This window comes from Oryzias latipes, chromosome 19, assembly GCF_002234675.1.
Source record: "Oryzias latipes chromosome 19, ASM223467v1".
NCBI classification, from domain to species: domain Eukaryota; kingdom Metazoa; phylum Chordata; class Actinopteri; order Beloniformes; family Adrianichthyidae; genus Oryzias; species Oryzias latipes.
In genome coordinates, this window is record NC_019877.2 from 13,666,499 (window position 1) to 13,687,920 (window position 21,422).

Sequence of the window (21,422 nt, forward strand, 5' to 3'; positions counted from 1 at the left end):
GCAACTTTGATTTGAAAGTAAAATGGACCCGTGAGTCAATAAATAAAAGGGGTCTTGGCATGCAACGGGGATATTCATGCAAAAGGAAACTGCCGGTACGGATCTTCTCAACCATGATGCTTGCACAATCTGTCTTTGTGCTTTTCCTCACCGGTAAACTGTTCTAATCTCTTAAAATACATGTGTGCATTTACTTAATTTAAATATTATTAGCCTTTTTTTACTGAGTGGATCAGGTTGACCAGAATTATTTTTTAATGCTATTTTACTGTTATTTTATTGTTCTCAGTGAATGCTTTGTTCCAATTGTTTCTTACTTTGCTACTAAGTCTAATGATTCCTTAAGGTTAAAAATACATTTAAAGATTATATAGTTATGTATTGTCTTAGTGTCACTTTATAACTGAAATCCCTGATTGTGAAATGTCTGCTTTTTAGATCTAGTAGAGACTCTTGGTGCAAAGGGCATCACTCCCACACAAAATGTTAATTTTGTTGTTTTTTGTTTTTTATTTCATTGAACCTAAAGCATGGCATGCATTACTAGAAGCAATATCATTTATTTAATCATTCAGTCATTTTCTAAACCTGCTTGCTCCGGTTCAGGGTCAAGGGAAGGCTGGAGCTTACTTAGTAATTGCCGGGCAAAGACTGGTTATTCCTTGAACACATGCTAGTCTATTACAAGAACAGAAATATAAAAATAAAGAAACTTGAAGGAGGAGCAAGATGATGACTACATCCCTCTTTTTTTTCTGACTCAGCATTCAGTGTTGACATCATATCTTGTTTACATCAGGGGTGCTCATTACGTTGATTGCGATCGACCGGTCGATCTTCAAGGATATGAGGGTAGATCGCAAAGATAAATAATCCAAAAAATAAAAAGATTGCTATGGAGGAGGAGATTGCTCTTTTTATAATAAAACGCCTCATCTGTTAATACTAAAGTATCTCCTCACATAGATTTGTGTACTCTTACTGTGTAGTTTTTGAATTATAAGTACATAAACAATATTATGTACTAATAGTTCATAATACTATGTTTATTAAACAGTATTTTAGTCTCAAAATACTTTATACATAAACAGTACAGACCATAAGTTTGGACACTTCTTATTTAAAGAGTTTTCTTTATTTTTATGACTATGAAAATTGTAGATTCACACTGAAGGCATTAAAACTGTGAATTAACACATGTGAAATTATATACATAACAATAAAGTGTGAAGCAACTGAAAATAAGTCATGTTGTAGGTTCTTCAAAGTAGCCATCTTTTGCTTTGATTACTGCTTTGCACACTCTTGATGAGCTTCAAGTGGTCACCTGAAATGGTCTTCCAACAGTCTTGAAGAAGTTCCCAGAGATGCTTAGCACTTGTTGGCCCTTTTGCCTTCACTCTGCGGTCCAGCTCACCCCAAACCATCTCGGTTGGGTTCAGGTCTGGTGACTGTGGAGGCCAGGTCATCTGGCCCAGCACCCCATCACTCTCCTTCTTGGTCAAATAGCCCTTACACAGCCTGGAGGTGTGTTTGGGGTCATTGTCCTGTTGAAAAATAAATGATGGACCAACTAAACGCAAACCGTAAATGTTAGTTGGTTATGTTTATTAGTTATTTGTTATCAGTTATTGTCATGATCTGATCACGTGACGAACCCAGATGCTGAAACCCGGAAGGATGAGGCAGGTTAGTAGAAGGTAGGTAATCAGTTTTATTTTGTAGGAGCCAGCGGATCTTGCAGTCAGTGTTGCCAGATTGGGCGGGTTTCCGCCCAATTGGGCTTCTTTTGGTTATGTTGGGCGGGTAAAATTGGCATTGGGCGGGTCTATAAAATTTGGGCTGCTTTTCAAAATATTTAGCGGTTTTACTGTCATTATTATTATTTTTCTTATTATTTAAAATATTAATTAAAAGTATACTAATTAATATATCTGCCGTTTGGGTTCATTTCCAAAAGATGGAGATGATGCAGGGCTTTTATTGGCTTTTATTAACCTTGTCAGAATGGTTACAGCTCGAACAAAAATAACGCAGCCTGCTTATACACTCAGCCGGAGGAGAACGTTCAGCCAACGCGCACCCAGGTAGGCCCCGCCCCCTCTAATCCACCAGTCACCAGCCCACCGCTGATTGACATACGCTGTGGTCCAGCACCTGGCAGTGGCAGAAAGAGGGGGGCGCCATCAAAAGCCATCTAGAGTACACGATACGAGAAACCTATAACTGGATTTTCTGTACTTATTTTATAAAAAATTTTATTATAACAGACTTATTATATAATAATTTATTATTATTGCATCATTTTTTATTAGGCTACTGCTATACTTTTACGTTCAACATTAGGTTTTTGCTAGGTTGAGATTTGGGCTGGTTTTTATTGAGGTGGGCGGGTTTTACGATGAGTTTGGGCTGGAAACTGTCACTCAGATCTGGCAACACTGCTTGCAGTGTGAGATGACATGAAGCTTGACAGAGCGGAGCCGGAGCGTAATGACAGCAGCGGAGCTGGGATTACTTCGGCGCCGGCGAAAACGGAGAAATTATCTGCTGCAGGCTGGAGTTCTTGGCTGGGGCGTGGCTGGAGCTTTTGAGGAGTGTCGAGGAATACAGCTTCTGCTCGAGGTGGTGAAAGACTCGGGTGACACTCTTGGAAGAAAAGACCTGGCTGAGGCACAGCAAAACAAGGTAAGTAGAGAAACTTGGGCAAGAAGGGCCAGACGTAGCTAGAGGTGAGGTTAAGCACCATCAGTGTTAACGGACTGGCGAAGACTGCTTGCCGTGAGTCTCCTTAAGTAACAGGTGCGGCGATGAGATGAGATGAGTGGTCACAGCTCCGAGGCAGGAGCAGAGCTGGGAGGGGGAGGAGTCTGACAGGCCACCATGACAGCTATTTGTTTATTTGAACATTGTTGTTTATGTACTGATGATTAAAAACTACACAGTAAGGTTACACAAATACTTTTGTATAAACAGATGCAGCTTTTCATTACAAGAAAGACAGCATGAATTATATGATTATCGTATGTCATGCTCTGTTGTAAACCTGCAATGCGGGGAGCATGGCATTTCCAAAGCGCTGCTAGCTCCATACGAAGCACGTGCCACGGTAAACACAGCTTCTTTAATGAGCTCATATCTATCGGGCGAGAACTGCAAAGGCGATAGCAGGAGGAGACACGTGGGGCGGCTTCAATAAACACTCCGGTTGTCCGGAGTGGTCTTCTGCCGGGGACTTGACTTGAAGTGCCGAGGGGCAGAAAGCGACTTTGTGATGACAGACAGAATTTGCGCTCAGTGTATTTAAACACGCATGTGCAGTGACGTATGTATCAGAGGATGTCCAATTGGCGTTCTGCATGTCAATCAAGTCCCGTACTTCACGGTGAGGATTTTTGATTCGCTGGCTGATTTTTTAGAAGTATAGATTTATTTCTTTGGTTATTTATCTTTGCTTGCCTGCGATCTACCGTCATGTCCTTGAACGTCGACTGGTCGATCGCGTTCGACTTAATGAGCACCCCTGCCTTGGAACAATGTAAGCATAGGATGTCTGTCAATACTCAGTATAAAAAGATGACTTATTGCAGTTTCAGTTTTAGGTGTCTGGTCAACCTCAGGTTTCCATGACGTTCAAAATCGGTCACTGTCTTCTGATAATGGTTTTCCTGAAACAAATGGGTCACTGTCATCTGATGAAGGTTCTCCTGAAAGATCAAGTAAAGTGCACGATATACAGCATTACATTTATGTTTTTACGATAACACAAACCAACACTTTATCCTTGTCATTGGTGCTCCAGAAGAAAATTGCAGCTACCACAAAGTTTTGGAACACTTGAAGCTGACCAAGGAAAACGAGCTGTATTTCATGAACCGGCCTGTTAAAGACCACAAACATAAAACACCTGTGTACCTTGAAATGTACCTTTATGCGATTCTAGATGTGGTGAGTTACTAAACCTTTTTAATTGATATTTTATTGAAATAACCTTCTGTTTCTCTGAACACCACATGTTCTTTGTTTTGTTGTCTACAGAGAGAGATTGATCAAACTTTTGTTTCATATGTCTGGCTTAAATTAGTAAGTTTAAAAACTTGTGTATCCTGCAGGATGCTTAGTACCCACCCCTTCTCATTATTGATACTTTATTAGTTTTTCTTTCCTTTTACTTCTACAGGAATGGCGCAATGAACATATTAGTTGGAACCCCGAAGACTTTTGTGGAATATTAAATTTAACAGTTCCAAATCAGGTTTTATGGAAACCTGATCTGACAATTGAGGAGATGTAAGTATTTTTTGCCTTAAGTCACAGTTTAGTATGCGCATTAGATGGAATAATATATTTAAAAAATATATATATACATTTGCTTTTAGACAAGAGATAAACTTGCCAGATTTGATTTCCACACAGGAAACTTTGGATCAGAGAATAAATCTTAGAGGATATCATAGCTAGTTTAAACAAGAGACATGACGTTATAAACCACTCATTAGCAAGAATAATACAAGGGTAAGCTGAAATTTGTTAAAAATAAAGATTAAATAAATAAAAGTAGACTGATAAGCTTTAAAAAATGTATAATGTAATGAGTCAAAAATTTACCAGAGTTGACAGTAAGGCTAATGTAGGGGAAAGGAACTCTCAAACATACCAGGTCCATGTTTGGATCTGACAATAAAACTTAGACGATATCATAGTTACCATAGTTTAAACAAGAGACTTGAAGATATTTATCCTTTCACTAGTAAAAAGATTAGCAAGCCGAAATTTGCTACAAGGTTTCTGTGATCTTGTACTTATAAGATTAAATGTTTACTTTTATCAAAGAGTTGACAGTAAGGCTAATGTAGGGAAAAGGAACTCTCAAACATACCAGCTCCTTTTGACAGAGCTGAATCCCTTTCATGGTCATGGGGTTGCTGGAGGCATCAAAGCTACTATTGAGTGAAGGCAGGGTACAACCTCAACAGCTTGCCCGTCTTTTGTTGGGCCAGAAACACATTTTTTAACAAATTTTAAGAAGATTGCAACCAAACCATAATGTAATTCCTTTATCATGCAGCAGGATAATTATAAGGGTTGACAAGAGTATTTGAAATAACAACGCACCTTTAGGAGAATGAGTAATACATTTCAAAACAAGTTGATAACCAAATAGGATTTCAAAATTAAACACACAACTTGTACTCCAAATTCCTTGTATTTTTTTTTTTGCAAGATAAGTGTATAAGTGTACAAACAAGTAAACAAGAATTAATGGCAAATCCCTTCACATTTTAGTTTCCTAACGTTCAACCCACTGTTGTTTTTCCACATCAAAATAATACAAACGGAACATTGTTAGAACATTCTACCACACTGTCACATGGTCTTTGCTAAATTCAAAGCAGAAGTGTGAGAACTTGCACAAATGGTGGCTCACTAAATACTTTTTGCTCCACTGTATTTTTTTTAATTTAAATATTGCTTTCCATTAAATAAATTTGAATTGGTAAATGTAACTATTTAAACTTTATAAAAATGTACATACTCTTACATTCTTTAATGGAATTTAGCAAAATTTCTTTGGCTAAGCCACAAACAGTATGACTAAATCCATTTTTTAATCCAGGATAGAGAGGGACAAAGCCCCACCAAGTCCTCTCATTAGAATAGATTTTCCTGGTTGGGTATATTATGAGAATGATCAAGTGATCATCAGCTCCTGCCGGATGCACGTTTTCAAATTCCCCTTTGACACTCAGAACTGTACTATCACCTTCAAGTCAATTCTTCTCAGTGGTAAGACCCTTTTGAATCTACTAAAATAGCATGAACTACAAAGTTGGATTAACCCAAACATTATACTGAAACACTTCCTTTCTAAAAACTGAATATTTCTTTTCAGATGAAATTGATCTTATCCCATGGTCAGAAAAAGAGATACCCGTAAAGTGGCTGTCTGGAAATCCGTGGGCGCAGTACGAGTGGGTGTACAAAGACATGTCTTTCAACAGAACTGACAAAACTGTGATTTACACTGTAAGTACGTTCACATGCATTGTCAGGAATTACGGTGGTGGAGAACCCAAACAATAGTTAGCTTGTGACAGAAGCTCAAACACCTTTATTTGATTAACTAAAATGACTTAAAATCACAAACAAACTAGGTACCCTGAATCTGGATGTGGGACAGTACAAAAACTAAAACAACAGCAGAAGTCCAAATGACCACTGCTGTAAAGGGACAGGAAGCATCTGAGCATCCCTTTTAAAAGAGACAGGCAGTAGAGTAGCCTGCCAGAGCCTTCCCAACAACTCATTTGGTGACAGGCGAGCAAAAATGAGGAACATCCCTGGCAGGGGCGGAGTTACAACGTTTTGTATGGGTTGTGGGTGGCAACTGTCAAAAGCAGAGTGGAAGGACATTACAAATGAAAGAATCAAAAGTAAGTTTTTCTAATGGTTTCTATTATTATTGTTTTTATGTCATTTAAAAGCTTTGCTTTTGTTATTTTTGCTATGCTTAAAGAAGCTTGTAATGATGATTTCTAAATCTTTGTCAATAATGACACTAATATTGACTCAAAAGTTAGGAGTGCAAAGCTTATTGTGCTCCCCCCTTGCTCCTCAGTAGCTCTATCACTGAGGAATCTCTCAGGGAAAGGTAAACAAAAGACCTCCTAAGTGATAATATAAAAGAAATATATATATACAATAATCCCAGTTAGACATTGAAGGTTTCTAAATGAAAGCTGGAGGATTGCCAGCATTCTCTGTCAGGGAGTGACTCCACAAAGGAAAGGTGATCAGAAATGGACCAAGTAACTCATTCAGTGATAGGTGACAATTCAGCTGCAAACTGGTACCCTTCTATGTTTTTTCTTGTTACAATTTATCTTACCACATCATACTAGTGATTTTTTTTTCAAACCTTTAAAGCACAACAGTTAATCTTTTAATTTTACAGATCACCATGAGCCGGCGGCCCACCCTCTATTGTTTCAATTTTTTGCTGCCCATCTTGTTTTTCATCATCCTGGATTTGGCCTCTTTCCTTATTCCTTCAAATGGAGGCGAAAAACTCAGCTTCAAAGTCACAGTACTGCTCGCTGTGACGGTGATGCAGCTTATTCTTAATGAGATTCTGCCATCCTCAACGGACACGATTCCACTTGTAGGTAAAGTCATCCAAGTTTTATGTTGGTGGGAGCTCCATAAAGAACTTATTGGGTCTTTGTGTAATTTTATTTATTTATTTTTTATTTTTTGTAATAGTTTTTACGTTTTAGTTTAATAAAATTTTATTTTAAATTTACATTTCAGATTTAATCTGTACAACTGACTTTTAGGGCCAGTTTACAAAAAATTGTTTTTTTTTAATTACGAATTTTAAGTCGTTTTTAGGAGATAAAATCTCGTAAATTTAGGAGAGAAAAACTTGTACATTTACGAGTTTATATCATAAATTTACGACTTAAAATCTCGTAAACTTACGAGAACAAAGTCATAGATTAACAAGGAGAAAACACCAAAGTTGTCTGTCTATCGGAGCCTAGATTGAAGATGAAATATATACAAAATAAGCCTTTTGTGAAGCTTTATTTCCGGATTATAGGTTTAAAAAAACAAAGAGATTTGGAACCTTTTAGAGCAGGGGTCGGGAACCTATGGCTCGCGAGCCATATATGGCTCTTTTGATTGTCACATGTGGCTCGCAGACAAATCTTTAATTATACTTTTTTTTTCTTTTTTTCATCAGACCAGTCCTTCTCGGGCGCGATGCAATGCCAGAGGCGCGCAGTAGTAGCGGTGCTTGGAGAGAAAACTATCAGTTTACTATTATCTATTATTTCACAGAGTTTGTACCACCCGGAAACCTGTGAATTGCCGTGCCTAAAACTGCGCGCTCCCGTCTCTGAGAAAGAGCGCGCAGTTGCGGGGACGGGATGTGTGAGGAAGAAACCAGAGGGTGGGGGTGGGGGGTGGAGTTGTGGGCACAGGTAGCAGGTGAATCGCGCAGGGATTCTAGTAACGTAAAACCCGCTACCCATCACTCACTGCAGCGGGGGTGGGTGTGTTTGGCTCCGCGTCTGCATGTGAGCAGTCTTTCTCACATCTACAAAACATTCAGACCAACCTACGATCAGGTTTAAAGTCTCAACGCCTCATTTATCAGCAACAGCATAACAATATTATTAAAAAGAATCCACAGACTTATTGTACTTTAAAAATGTTGAAATTACATCAAATGCACACATTCACTTGTATATTTAGTTTTAAACATATCGTTGCTTACTGACTTGGACTGGGTGGCTGTTGGGCAGCGTTAAAAGTTCTGGAGTTCATTGAACGCATCAAGCAGCAATCTGATTGGCCCTCAGTTCTGTCGCTCAGCCTGTTGTTAGGTAGTTTGGACCATTGGGGTTCAGCTATGGGCCGAATAAGGGAAATGGGAGGGCTGGAGCGGGAGCAGGTGAATATAAAGTTCGGAGAAGCTCTCTCGTCTCAGTGGGAGAGATTCAGGAGTTGTAGAATTAATCGTACGGCGTTTGTTGCGGTCTACAGTAACCAGAATAAAGAACCTTATAAGAGGTTACGTCTCAGTGTGGGAAAGGGACACTACATTATTGTATGGCTCTTTTGAAATTACATTTCAAAATATGTGGCGTTTATGGCTCTCTTGGCCAAAAAGGTTCCCGACCCCTGTTTTAGAGGCTCAAAATTAGATTATTTTCTATGGAGCCGGGGTTCGGTGTCAGTAAAGTGGAGTTTCATATGTAAAATAAGGTAACCGCTGCAGCCTTTACTTTCATTTTCATTCACATAACCTGAAGTTCATTTGTCTCATTATTATTATCATGAATCTGTCATCCGAACACCAATGTGGAAGTAAACAGTGTTACATACGCCCCCTCCTGCAGATGAAACGTCCTGTTTCAGCATAAAACAATAAAGAGGAATGAAAATAGTCAGTTATATTAGCATTAATACGTCAAAAATGCCAAAAAGTGCTGCTTCTCAGACGGAGGCGTCACACAAACGTAGAGATCTGGGGCCTCATTTATAAAACTTTGCGTAGGATTTGCGTCAGAAGTGGCGTACGGATGAAACATAGGACGTGCGTACGCACAGAAATATTCGGAGTTATAAAACCGTGCGCACGCACATCCTACGCATCTTTCCCTTTATAAATCACAACCGATTCTAAATGCAGCGCAGCTTTTGCGGCCTCATGACACGCCCATAGTTGCCCATAAATAGTCCGTGAAACGCCCACAAATTAATATTCATGGCTTGCTAAATCATGGCAAACACAGAGGGGAAATCAAAAAACGTAACTTCACTCAATGTGAAGTAGAAGTTATCGTTGGCGAGGTGGAAAAGAGGAGAAAAGTGTTGTTTGGAGGGCACAGTGTGGGCATTACTAATGCCAAAAAGGCACGTGAGCGGCAAACGGTGGCAGACGCCGAAAATGCTGTAGCCTCACAACCTCGGACGTGGCCGAAATAAAAAAGAAATGAAAGAAATGATCGGACATCAAAGTCGAGGCAAAAAAACGTCTAGCGCTGCATCGGCAGTGTGTGTCCGCCACGTGGGGGGTGGGGGGGGGGACCGGAGCTGACCCCTCTTGATGAGAAACTGGCCGCTATTATTGGGGAATCCCTATTAAGTCCCCCTTATCGGTGTCCTCCTCCGCCTCAGTCACCTGACTGAGACGGAGGAGGACGCCGACGCGCCAGGGTCAGGGTGACACAGGTAAGAGAAATAATTAAAATGAATGCAGTCAAGTCACATGTATGCAGGCTACACAATTACAGATTATTAATATAGAACAATTTTATTTTAGTTGCTGGGTGTTCCAGCGGGGCCAGTGGTTACGATGCTGCAGCTGAGCAGCCGTCTGGCCCCAGCGTCTCCACGGCACGCGGCTCTCAACCCTCCAGCAGTGGACGCGTCCTCACCGATGCAGTCCTTGAATGCAGAGGGAAGTCAGTAGTTCAATCAGAGAGGTGGCCAAGGAGTTGGGCGAAATCAAGATCGCCCCGACTGAAATAAACTGCACGATGAGGGAATTCTTAAATAAATAATATTTTCCACACCTCTTTTTCTTTACAAGCGACGCATCACTTCCAAACGCTGGCGCACAGCAGCAGCAAATGGCTCAAATGCGTGGGGATGGGGTTCAGGGTCGGGGCCAACACAGCAATCAGCGCCAGGGGGTAGAGGCACGTTTTTAAGCTGTGCCACATTGTGTAGCACAGCACATGCCAGCACGATTTGGCACACACTGTCACTTTCACGTGTTTCTTCCATCTGCCGACGGTGTCGCCGTTTCTCATTTCACCCGTTTTTGTGCGTACGCCTGGGTCAGAGCTTGCGTGGAGGACCGCACATTTTCCCGTCAAGTTTGCTTTTTATAAATCTCAACTATTGCGTAGAGAGTGGCGTACGCCTTCTTTTGTGCGTACGCAACGTTTATAAATGAGGCCCCAGGTCTTTGTGGAGGAAGAAAGGATTCAAGTGGACAGCTCAGGGATACCGACGGCTTCATCAATGGTTATTCAACATTATCAATAAACATTCAGCTCACCTGTTCCATTGAGTTAAGTCATCTGGGGCCTGTTGCACAAAAGTAGAATTAAGACATCCGGGATAAATGACTGAGCTGAGCTCAATGAATCCAAAACATGTGCGTCCAGGCTTAATTGGTTGCACAAAGACCAAGCCAGGATGAGCAGACACGGATTCATCAAGCCAGGTGTAACCAATCCTGGATAGGTGCGCGCTCACGGCTCACTCAAACAGACCCCGCCACAGATCACAGATTAACTGATTTACCATGGCAACTAGAGCCGTGTACCTTTCGCCGTCGGAAGCACAAATCCTCATGGAGGCATACGAGGAGGTAAAAGATATAATTAAGAAGAAAGGCAACACCGCCACAGTGATAAAGCACACTCAAATTTTTCTTAAATTAAATTACCAGCCAATTAATTTTATGAAAATGTAACTTGTCATTTCAACCAGAAAATTTTGTTTGTAAATCTTTTTATCGTTCATAAAAATAATCCATTTAAAAGTTACTAATTTCAATCATGTTGATCCAACATGATACCGTTAAATTGGATACATTAGTAAACGCAAGGAATTGTGAGATTCCATTTTCTTTGTCTATCTGGGCAGATTGTGGTCTAAGTGTGAGTTTTTGTCCATGGGTTTTATTGTCTAGCTGTTTTACTCTGTTTTAACTAGTGATTTAAACTGATATGTTTTATTTCTTTTCTGCACCATGAGTTAGAGTGTGGGAGAGGATGATGACCAAACCCCCTTGTGCGGTAATCTGATCATATAACTTAAAACAGAATTTGCATTTTCTGAATTCCTGTCTTGTCATGTGGGACAGTACTGCGCATTTCATGTCTTTGATGTGAAAATTAAAAGATCCATTGTTTGAAACTTTGGAAGACCTTATCAATGTCAGATGTACATGACATTAGGGATGAGATTAAATAGATCCTGGAATTTAGCCTGGTCTGGAGCAGGCTAGCTCCACAGAATAAATCTCCATGGTAATTTATACCATAACATATCCTCCTGCCCCCTATCCAGCTTTAGTGCAACCGGATTGGGGATCAATTGAGCCAGGATCACCAAGATATCCTGGCTTAATCCCTTATCCTACTTTTGTGCAACAGGGCCCTGCTCTGCTGCTGCTGTGCGGCGTTCACTTGTTTTTGAGCTGTGTATGCTCACTTAGACTTTAATCTTGTAAATTTACGAGTTTTTTTCTCATAAATTTAAGACTTAAAATCTCATAATTTTACTTTTTTTTTTTTTGGTGGCCCTAAAACTCCGTTGTAAATCTGCAAGAGGTCTTTCTCTTATTTTTCTAAAATGTTCCAATTTTTGTTTTCCTTTATTGATTTTAGAAACATGTTTTAATCTCAGGATACATGAAGCTTAATACACTGTAAAGGCACTTTATCCTAATACCAGACAAGAGTTCCTTCTGAACAATCAGGAGGATGCAGTGTTACTTAAAGATTATTTTTTGATAATATTGAACAAAAGGTTTATAGTAACGCTCTGCTGTGTGCTCCCTTCAGTTCTCTACTGTGTTGGAACATTTGGTTTGATGCTGCTCAGCGTAATAGAGACAATTGTGGTCATGCATTTGATGGAGAAAGACTCAGAATCCCCAGAAAGTGAAAGAGACCCAGCTCTCAACACAGACCAAAATGACGAGAAAATGAAAGTCAACTGCAGAAATAGTCTTACAGGTTTGATTTAACTTATAATTTACAAATCTTTGGAAATGATCACAGTACAGTGTGTTTTGCAAGTTCTCCCAATTAGAAATCATAGAAGAGTCTGAAAACTGTCATCTTTGGTGCACGTTCACTGTGAGAGACATAATCTAAATGTATTTTAAAAAATGTAGATTATCACAAAAATCTGGATATCACATTGTATGATTTTTTAATAATTTATTTGTTTGCAATAACGCAGGTCAACTTTTTTCTGTAGTTTTTCACCAAGTTTGCACACATCGCTGCAGGAGGGATTTTAGCCCTTTCCTCCATACAGATCTTCATCAGTCAGGTTTCTGGGCTGTCTGGAGACTGGCTACACAACACGAGAACCTTGAAAAGTTTCTTAAGGAGCCACTCCGTGGTTTTCCTGGCTGTGTGCTTTAGGTTGTTGTCATGATGGAGAGAAGACCCAGCCATGACCCATCTTCAATGCTGTAACTGAGGGAAGGAGTTTGTTTCCCAAAATCTTGCAATACATAGCCCTGGCCTTCCTCTCCTTATCACAGTTTTTCCATCAAATACAAGGAATGAAATTAAGACCAAAAAGTTCTATTTTGGTCTCATCTGACCACATGACTTTCTCCCTTGACTCCTCTGCATCATCCAAATGGTCATTGGCAAACGGACCTGGACATGTGCTGGATGTAGGTCTAGGTTACCATAAAGCAGCTAACGACCTCAAACAGGTGCTTCTGATTTAGGATAAGTGAAGTGGAGACGAACTATTTAAAAGTCAAACAAGTCTTTAAGGGTCAGAATTCTAGCTGATATAAAAGTGTTAATACTTATTTGCAGCAGTAGCATACGAAAAAGTTGTTTAAAGTATTATACAAATTATTCAACGTAAATTCCAGATTTCTTTAGATTAAGTCTCTCACAGTTGATATGCACCTAAGATCAAAATGTCAGACCCCTCCAGGATTTCTTATTTGGGGGAACGTGCAAACTTACTGGGTGTTTACATACTTATTGACCCCCCTGTATGTCAATAACAATCGAGCTGTAGTTTCATTCATATAAGGAAATGTTGGCTTATGTATGTAGTTAATTCATGTCTATGCATTAGCCTAAAATATGTCCAGTAATAAAAGAATGCTGTTTGTCTGCAGCCATCCATGATCACGAGACTGATCAAAACACACCTTCACCCAAAAAGGTAAGATCTATGTTTGATTTAATGAATATCATTTTACTCATATGTGTCTAAAAGCAAAGATAAGACATGCCAAGAAGGTAGAAATATGACCTATAACTTTCTTTATGCACAATCAAATGAACTTCCAACAGGAAAACATACATGTCAGAAAATGCCAACACATCCCACAGCACCGTTCTGAGCAGTTACACAGCAGGAAGGATTCATGTTAACATGTTGATTTGACCATTTTAAAGACTGCAGCCAAAATGAAAATGAATTTTGCCATAAGATTAACACATTTAGTTAATTAGTTAAATAATCAAAGAAAGTGAAAGGTGAGCATAGGCTATGTGCAGACTAGAAGATGCAACAATTCACTTTCCTCATGATTTGGTTTAAAACTACATTTTTCTGTCACAGTTTTGTTTCAGTTCAATTTATGATTTGTGTTTCACAAAACAACAAAAAACTAAAAATTCAAAAAAATACTTTTTTGTTGCAGGATTATTAGAAGTCCTCCAATAACAATGATGTGTTCTTGTTGAAACGGTCTGTCCTGGCATAGCAACGAGGTGACTGAAAATGACAACTTTATCCTCTCTGCAGGACAGCAGCAGTCAGCAGTTGGATGTTTCCTTGGCCCTGGATCTGTTTTCTCATGAGCTGGATGAGGTGAAGAAAACTGTGTCTCTGCTCAGCAGCAGGAGGGAAAATATTGGTTACTGGACCAAACTATCAAGAAAAATCCACAAAATTTTCACTGTTTGTTATGTTGGAGGTGTCATTCTGTTTTTGTTTACTATTTCTATGCTGTGGATCGTAGCAGACGACAATTAAAATGCAGTAAACGAAAAATAAGGGCACTGCTTTGGTGTCCCGACAAGCCAGAATTGTGCCCTAAAATTTCTACTTTGGCTGTTTTTAGTCCTTTGTATAAATTATATTTGCCTCATTCAAACCAAGTGATTACATCATCATCCATGTAGGTATTTACTCATATTTGCAAGAGGTTTGACACTGTTCTTCATTAATCCTCCACACAATGATATTCATTATAAAGTCATTTATGGGAAAAATTAAAGTGGAATTTATTGCATTTTTTGAGTACTCCAGTTTCTAGTGTGTTGGAGGGAAGTAAGTAGAAGTACTTGTTAAAGACACAAACAAAAACCCATGTGTGGCAGAATCACAGTGTCACTATTGGTTATGGAAAAACATGACAGTTCATCTGTAAAATCAATTGCATGTTTTCTGACAAACCAATCTGTAAATCTGACTATTCGGAGGAATTTCATCCCACCGAGTAACAGTAGAAAGCTTCTTTAATATATTGTTGTGTATCTATTACTTTATTATGTGCTTTATCATGACCAGTTGTTCTGTAATGTATTAAATGCATTTCAAAATAGATCAAATATGCATGGACATGACATTGAACTGTCATTTACCTAGGATTTGTTACAGGTTTATATCACTTCATGGCCTGCTGAAAGCATGTTTTACTTAAACTATTCTGTAATATGGAAGGTTCTTGAGAAGACCACAAATGCAGCACCAATTATGTAAATATATCTTACAGAATAAAATTTTGAATGATCAAAAAGGACTTTAATAAAATCTTTTCGATTTACAAAAATGACAAAAAGGAGACTCAAAGAACACACAAGTGTCGTACTTGGACAGGCATCTTGACCCATAAAATGCCAACAAGAAAAACAACATTGTACATGATGGTACATAACAAAGAGCTCACAGCAGAGAGTGCAGCAGCAATGACAGCCAAGGCCCCCTGGGGTGGACGGAGGAGCAGGCAGAGGGACGTGTAATGTGGATGAATAATGTCATGGTTTGAGTTTCTTTTGTATTGGTTTTTGCTTTCTGTCTTGTTCTGTCATGGTTAAGTTCTGTTTCCTGTTTTATTTTGAAAGGTTTCCTGTCTTGTCTTGTTTCTTGAGTTTTACTTCCTTTGGTCCCCATCTGCCCTGATCGTGTTCACCTGTGTCTTGTCTGCCCTGTCTGTATATAAGTCTTGTCTCTGCCTTCCTCCTGTGTTGGTTCATTACCCCATTTATGGTGTTCATGCCTTGTCCCTCGCCATGCCACAGTAAGTTTTAGTTTTGTTTTGTCATCCTGCTCTGCAGCGCTTTTTGTTTCTATTAAACCCCTTGCCCCGGAACTGTGTGCCTCCTGCATCTGCATCTGGGTCTTACCGGCTCTCGAGCCCTCCCCACATGACACATAAGACTTTCTTCATCCCACGATGAGGAAATTCTTTTGTCTGCAGAAGTAAAGTGACATTCAACAGTGCAACAGTATTAAAGAACAGAAGAACATCTTTAAATTACTCCACAATGAAGTTACATTGAAATGAAACTATGAAAGTACACAACAAACAATGATGCCCGTTAAAAGAACCAAAACGACAGAAACAACAACAGCAACAACAAATGAAATTCACCATGTAGGTGTAACCATAGTGTGTAACTGTAGTACTGTTTTGTATGGTCTGATGGCTGTGGGGAGGAATGACCTGCTGCACTTGCACTTCCAGAAACGGTTGCAGAGGGCTCCACAATTGAGCCCCCAGCACCGAACAAGTATCAGAACAGGTTTTTCAACACTAAAATGCAATGAAATAATAAACCTACAAAATCTTTGTCTTCAGCTCCTATTGTTGTCAGATCCTGTCTTTGACCTTTTCTGTATAGAGATTCATGTTTTCGCCTGTGTTTTAGCATTTTGTCTGGCTTTAGCTGCTTTCTCATCATTTGGTCCTATGCTCCTGCCTCTCCTGAAGACCTTCACAGTCCCAATCCTGGACTCATTGCAGTTTGCCAACTTAATCAACAGATCCATGGGCGATGCAGTGAATCTGTCACTACTCTTAATGCTGCAGCATCTGGACTCCCCAGGATCCTACGTCGTTTAGGACAAGCTACATCAACCTCACATTCCTGACTCATGTCTTTATGACAAACTGCAGGCAGTAAGTGCAACTGGGAAAGACCATCTCAGAGACAGTGACCATCAACACCAGATCCCCCAAATGTTGTGTACTTTCCCCTCTGCTCATCTCCATGTGCTGTAGTTGTAGAGAGACTTTATTGCCATTATGTTTTTGCTTGCACAATGCAGCCACAAGTGGGCGCAATGCATTGCTTTTCTATGTTGGTTTTCTGCGACTCCTTTCCTTGAAATTCTCTTACCACCATTCTCCGTGTCAATGTGTACCTTGACATGGTCATTAAAGAAATACTAGATGTGATGAGTTACTAAACCTTTCATTGATATTTTATTGTAATAACATTCTTTTTCTCTGAGCACCACATGTGCTTTGTTTTGTTGTCCACAGAGAGAGATTGATCAAACTTTTGTTTCATATGTCGGGATTTACTTGGTAAGTTTAAAAGCAAAAATAATCTGTATATCCTGCATGATACTTGGTACCCACCCCTTCTCATTAATGATACTTTATTAGTCTTTCATCCCTTTTATTTTTTTAGACATGGGACAATGAACATATTAAATGGGAACCCAAAGACTTTTGTGGAATTTCAAATATTGCAGTTCCAAATGAAGCTTTATAGAAACCTGATCTGACAGTTGAAGAGATGTAAGTATTTGAGCATTTTTGCCACTAGTCACAATTTAGAACATACATTAGATGGAATAATACATTTAAAAAATAGATAAATTAGCTTTTAAACAATAGATATATTGCCAGCTGTGATTTCCACACAGGAATGTTTGGATCTGACAATAAAACTTAGATGATATGATAGCTAGTTTAAACAAGAGACTTGAAGATATAAACCTTTCATTAGTAAAAAGATTAGCAAGCCGAAATTTGCTACAAGGTTTCTGTGATCTTATACTTATAAGATTAAATGTTTACTTTTATCAAAGAGTTGACAGTAAGGCTAATGTAGGGAAAAGGATCTCTCAAACATACCAGCTCCTTGTGACACAGAGCTGAATCCCTTTCAGGGTCATGAGGTTGCAGGATTCATCAAAGCTACTATTGAATGAAGGCAGGGTACAACCTCAACAGCTTGCCCGTCTGTTAATAGGCCAGAAACACATTTTCTACCAATTTTAAGAAGATCGCAACCAAACCATAATGCAGCTCCTTTATCATGCAGCAGGATAATTATGGAGGACAATAATGGTATTTGAAATAACAATTCATTTTTAGTAATAAATAATAAATCAGTAATAAATTGTAAAACAATTAAAAATGTTGATAACCAAATAGGTTTTCCACATTAAACTCAAAATTTGTACTTAAGCCAAAAAATGTTGGATTTATAAATTTTAATAGGGGTATAACGATAATCATTTTAACGATCAATATAATATTTCTAATTGAAGATAAGATTTACCTTTCATAATGCTTCATTTTGAAAGATCTGATTCACTGACCTAAAATCGATCCTGGATATCTTCAGCCAAAAATTCAAGCAGTGAGACTCTGAGATAAATACCTAGGTACTGAACAGTTTTCCCGATTTCTTGTACAGTATTTTCTGCAAGATAATGCAGTCTAATTTAAAAACGCCTACAAACAAACAAACAAACAAACAAACAAATTAGAATAAATTTCAAATACATTCAGATTTGTTTCATAAAGTTCAGCTCATTGTGTTTTTCGTATCAAAATAATACTAATGGAACATCATTAGAACATTCTACCACACTGTTTGGTCACATGTCTTTGCTAAATTCAAAGTTTTTCCATACATTGATGATGATGTTTTTTTTTTTTGTTTTTTTTGCTGCAATCATCTTTGTTGTCTGCTGTGATGCATTTGGTTGTTTTCACATTACAATTGTAACAAGAACAGGAAGACGCCTTGATCCAAATGCAGCAGGTTTATTGGCTCAGCTACAAGTCCAAAGCTAAATCAGGGTCAGGAAGGCTTGGGTCGATAACAGACATAAGATCATAGGAGGAGAGACAGGGAAGTCAGGATCCAGGTGAGAGCCAGGACAGACATCAGGCAAACTGAGTCACCTACAGGGTCAGGAACCAGAAGATTACATCAAAATCTAACACTCAGTAATGAAGGCAGAGTGGCACAAGCAATGCTTCGCACTGAGCTTCACTCAGTACAGTGCTCAGGTATGCAGTGATTGATGAATTAATGAGTCAGGTGTGCAGCATCCAGGATGTGTGCGCTAGGGTTGCTGGGAACTGTAGTGTGGTTAGGACTCTAGAGACAGTTCCAGCCGGTGACCAGAGCAGAAGACAGGGCTCTTACTTCTGACAATATTAAAATAAACTTAGCCTTTCATGTATTTGTGTGATCGAGCTATAGTAAAAACTCCTAAAACCAAATTTTTTAAGTTTCTCGTGCTCTTTGGCATTTAGATTTGTTTCCTGTAGTAAAATAACATGAACGTTGTCTCTTTTCAACTTATTCATAACTCTTGCTCTTTTAACAGGATTCCCTAAGCCATTAACATAACATTAACATTAAGGGACATTATTTTAACATTTGGCCATACATGGAGAAAGATTCTTATTGGATGGTTGCAAATCATCATAATTGCACAATACATTAAACTCTGAACAAAAAACAATAACAAGTGTGATTGGATCACACTAAGGAACATCAAAAGAAAAAGTGAAGAATAAAAAACAAATAAAATCAACTCCCAAGGGTGGGTCTTTTAAGTCCCTTGTCTTAAACCCCTCGTCAGGTTTTGGGGAGAGCCTCTCTGAGAGAGAAATGCGCCCCCATCCAGAATCAGTGGTGCTTCCCATTAGGTACCACCAATTTTACCCAGGACAAGTTCCTAATAAAACAGGTATTGCTACTTGAAGATGCGGCTTTGACTATTGTATCCCCACTTACAATGACAATAAACGTTTCTGATTCTGATTCTAATTGTTCATAGCGTTTAGAAAGAGTCAGCACAACGCATGACAGGAAGTGGTAAATGCTTTACACTGTCTGTATATTTTTTAATTCGTTATCTTCATGTTTTAGGCTTGCGCTGAAATTCCTGCAAGTGCCCCCGCGCATGTATTGCTGCATCTCTCTGGCGACGCTGTGGGACGCGTTGCCATGGTGATGTCTGCTGGAGTTGAAATGGAGGATTTTCTTCTGCGGTGTGGTCCACCTCTGGTTGGTCCAGCCGCCCTCTCTGGCGCAGATCATTCTCAACCTCCTCTGCGCTGTTATCTTTCTGCGCCCAGTTCTCCTGATTTTCTCCTTTTTTTTCAGTGCAGGTTTAACTTCTCTGTACTCCTTGCATTTCTGGACCACCTCTGATGTATAGTCCTGGTCGAACAATTAGAACTTGTCTCCCAGCTGGATTTCTTCTTCCATGCGTTCTCAGGAAACGTTTTTTTCACCTTGTACTGCAGGAAACCGATGATCATGGATCTTGGTGGCCCTCCGGGGCCTGGCTTAGGGGCAAGAGAGCGATGAGCTCGCTAGATTTGCAAATCCGTTCCCTCCTGAATCAGTCCTTCACTTATTATCAGCTTTTCCACAAACTGAATTACTGACCCCCCCCCCCCCCCCCCCCCCCCCCCCCCCCCCCCCACCGATTCTTCCAGCACCCCATAAATTCTCATGTTGGTTCTCCTGGATCTTGACTCCATGTCATTGAGTTTTTCTTGCAGTGTCTGTTGTTCCTTCAGCATGTGTTGAAACGCTTCATTTGCCAACGCGGACCTGGAGTCCTGTTCACCAAGCCCCGCTTCTGCCTCTTTTAATTTTTGCCCATGCTCCTCTAGCTTTAGCGACGTGTTCGGTAACTTCTGTTCCAGCTGCAAAGGAGTGAAGCTGCTCTTGGCTACTATGCTGCACACAGATGGAACCAGCTTGCCAATAAGCTCAAACGAACTTTATCCAAAAGTCAAAGTTCTCTGTTTTCTGGTATCTTTGTTGAAGATGCTGCACCACGTGAACTCAATTTTTTCGATTGGTTTTTGTGTCTCTGTGTCAGCATTTCTACGAAAGATGTTAAAAAAAACAGCCTCATTATATTTGCATGTGTCTCCTGATTGGATGTGACATTTGATTAAAAACACTGCATGTTTCAGATTAATATTTTTCATGTCTATGTCTTGCTTAAATAAAGTTGTGCTCACTAAACTGATTATAAAGAATTTTTTTTAATAGCATAGATACCTTTATACTCTTGCTTTACAACTGAAATTAGGATATTTGACGTAAAAATTGATTCCAGGTGAACTGAATGAACACAGATAAATTCATCAGTCTCCAATGCTGCAAATTTTCCCACTTAAAAAGATGTGAGGGCTCAGATACCATTCAGCTGTGAGTTACAGAATTAAAAGAAAATCAATAAAATTACATTGTATGAGTTTTTAAGGAACGTTTTTGTATAATTGTTCATAAATTTGTATTTATTTCAAACAAGTCTTCCTTTAGAAGCTTTTCTATATTTCATCCATTACTTCTATTAATGGCACCTGTTTGAAATGGTTATCTGAGTAAAAGATACAGGTCTTATAGAGTCAGACTGCTGCTTTTGACAGCTTCTTATTTCATGTGTATACTTTTTTACCATTGAAAAGTTCAAAACCCATTCCAAATATACTGCCCCAGCAACAAAGGAGTAGCTACACTGAAAGGATTTTATGGTTATTAAGTGGTCTAGCCCGTATCTGCCTCTAAGTCCAACAGATAATCTGAAAAGTGAGTAGAAAGTCTGTGTTTTCCAGCAACAGCCCCAAAAAATCACAGATCTTGAGAAGATCAGCCTGGATTAATGGGCCAAAATAGCAGCTACAGTGTGTGCAAACCTGGAGAAGACCAACAGGAAACATGATTTGAGGTGAATTTTTGTTATTATGGAGTAATTTTTTAATCATAGTCATGATCAGAAAAAAAACATTTTGAAAAACATAATGTTGAATATTTTAGTAATATGAATATAACTATTAGTTACTGGCTCCTAAAGGAATGCGCAACACAGCTGGCAGAGGTGTACACTGACATCTT

The 21,422-nt window shown here is 39.2% G+C and overlaps 1 protein-coding gene and 2 long non-coding RNA genes across 5 annotated transcripts; 2 read left to right on the forward strand and 1 right to left on the reverse strand.

The window, feature by feature from the left end:
• The first annotated feature begins 62 nt into the window (after positions 1 to 62).
• Positions 63 to 15,043, forward strand: LOC101163709 (5-hydroxytryptamine receptor 3A-like). 3 transcript variants are annotated; one of them, XM_011492464.2, is made up of 11 exons: positions 63 to 153; positions 3,597 to 3,719; positions 3,803 to 3,948; positions 4,039 to 4,083; positions 4,181 to 4,290; positions 5,618 to 5,787; positions 5,894 to 6,027; positions 6,956 to 7,166; positions 12,096 to 12,269; positions 13,412 to 13,458; positions 14,047 to 15,043. In XM_011492464.2, the coding sequence occupies exons 1-11, from the start codon at positions 114 to 116 to the stop codon at positions 14,275 to 14,277; spliced, it is 1,431 nt and encodes a 476-aa protein (XP_011490766.1). In that variant the 5' UTR covers positions 63 to 113; the 3' UTR covers positions 14,278 to 15,043. The 3 variants fall into 3 exon arrangements, with proteins under 3 accessions (XP_011490766.1, XP_020555333.1, XP_020555334.1); XM_020699674.1 differs by lacking the exon at positions 63 to 153 and adding an exon at positions 2,575 to 2,688; XM_020699675.1 differs by lacking the exon at positions 63 to 153 and adding an exon at positions 2,577 to 2,688 and having other exon boundaries at positions 3,591 to 3,719.
• LOC110013444 lies at positions 2,548 to 3,566 on the reverse strand. Its single transcript, XR_002288564.2, has 3 exons — positions 3,047 to 3,566; positions 2,747 to 2,870; positions 2,548 to 2,664 (listed from the first exon to the last, which is right to left on the reverse strand). It is a non-coding gene; the product is annotated as an uncharacterized LOC110013444 (long non-coding RNA).
• Positions 15,044 to 15,404: 361 nt separating the features above from the next.
• On the forward strand, positions 15,405 to 19,952 carry LOC110013445. The gene is made up of 3 exons (XR_002872139.1): positions 15,405 to 16,837; positions 16,944 to 17,053; positions 19,434 to 19,952. It is a non-coding gene; the product is annotated as an uncharacterized LOC110013445 (long non-coding RNA).
• Positions 19,953 to 21,422: the final 1,470 nt, after the last annotated feature.

Bases quoted from the DNA above. Each gene is read 5' to 3' on its own strand.
- LOC101163709 (XM_011492464.2), top strand. From the start codon at position 114: ATGATGCTTGCACAATCTGTCTTTGTGCTTTTCCTCACCG. The intron at 154-3,596 runs GTAAACTGTTCT...TTGCAGTTTCAG, and splicing joins CTTTGTGCTTTTCCTCACCG to TTTTAGGTGTCTGGTCAACC. The intron at 4,084-4,180 runs GTAAGTTTAAAA...TTACTTCTACAG, and splicing joins CATATGTCTGGCTTAAATTA to GAATGGCGCAATGAACATAT.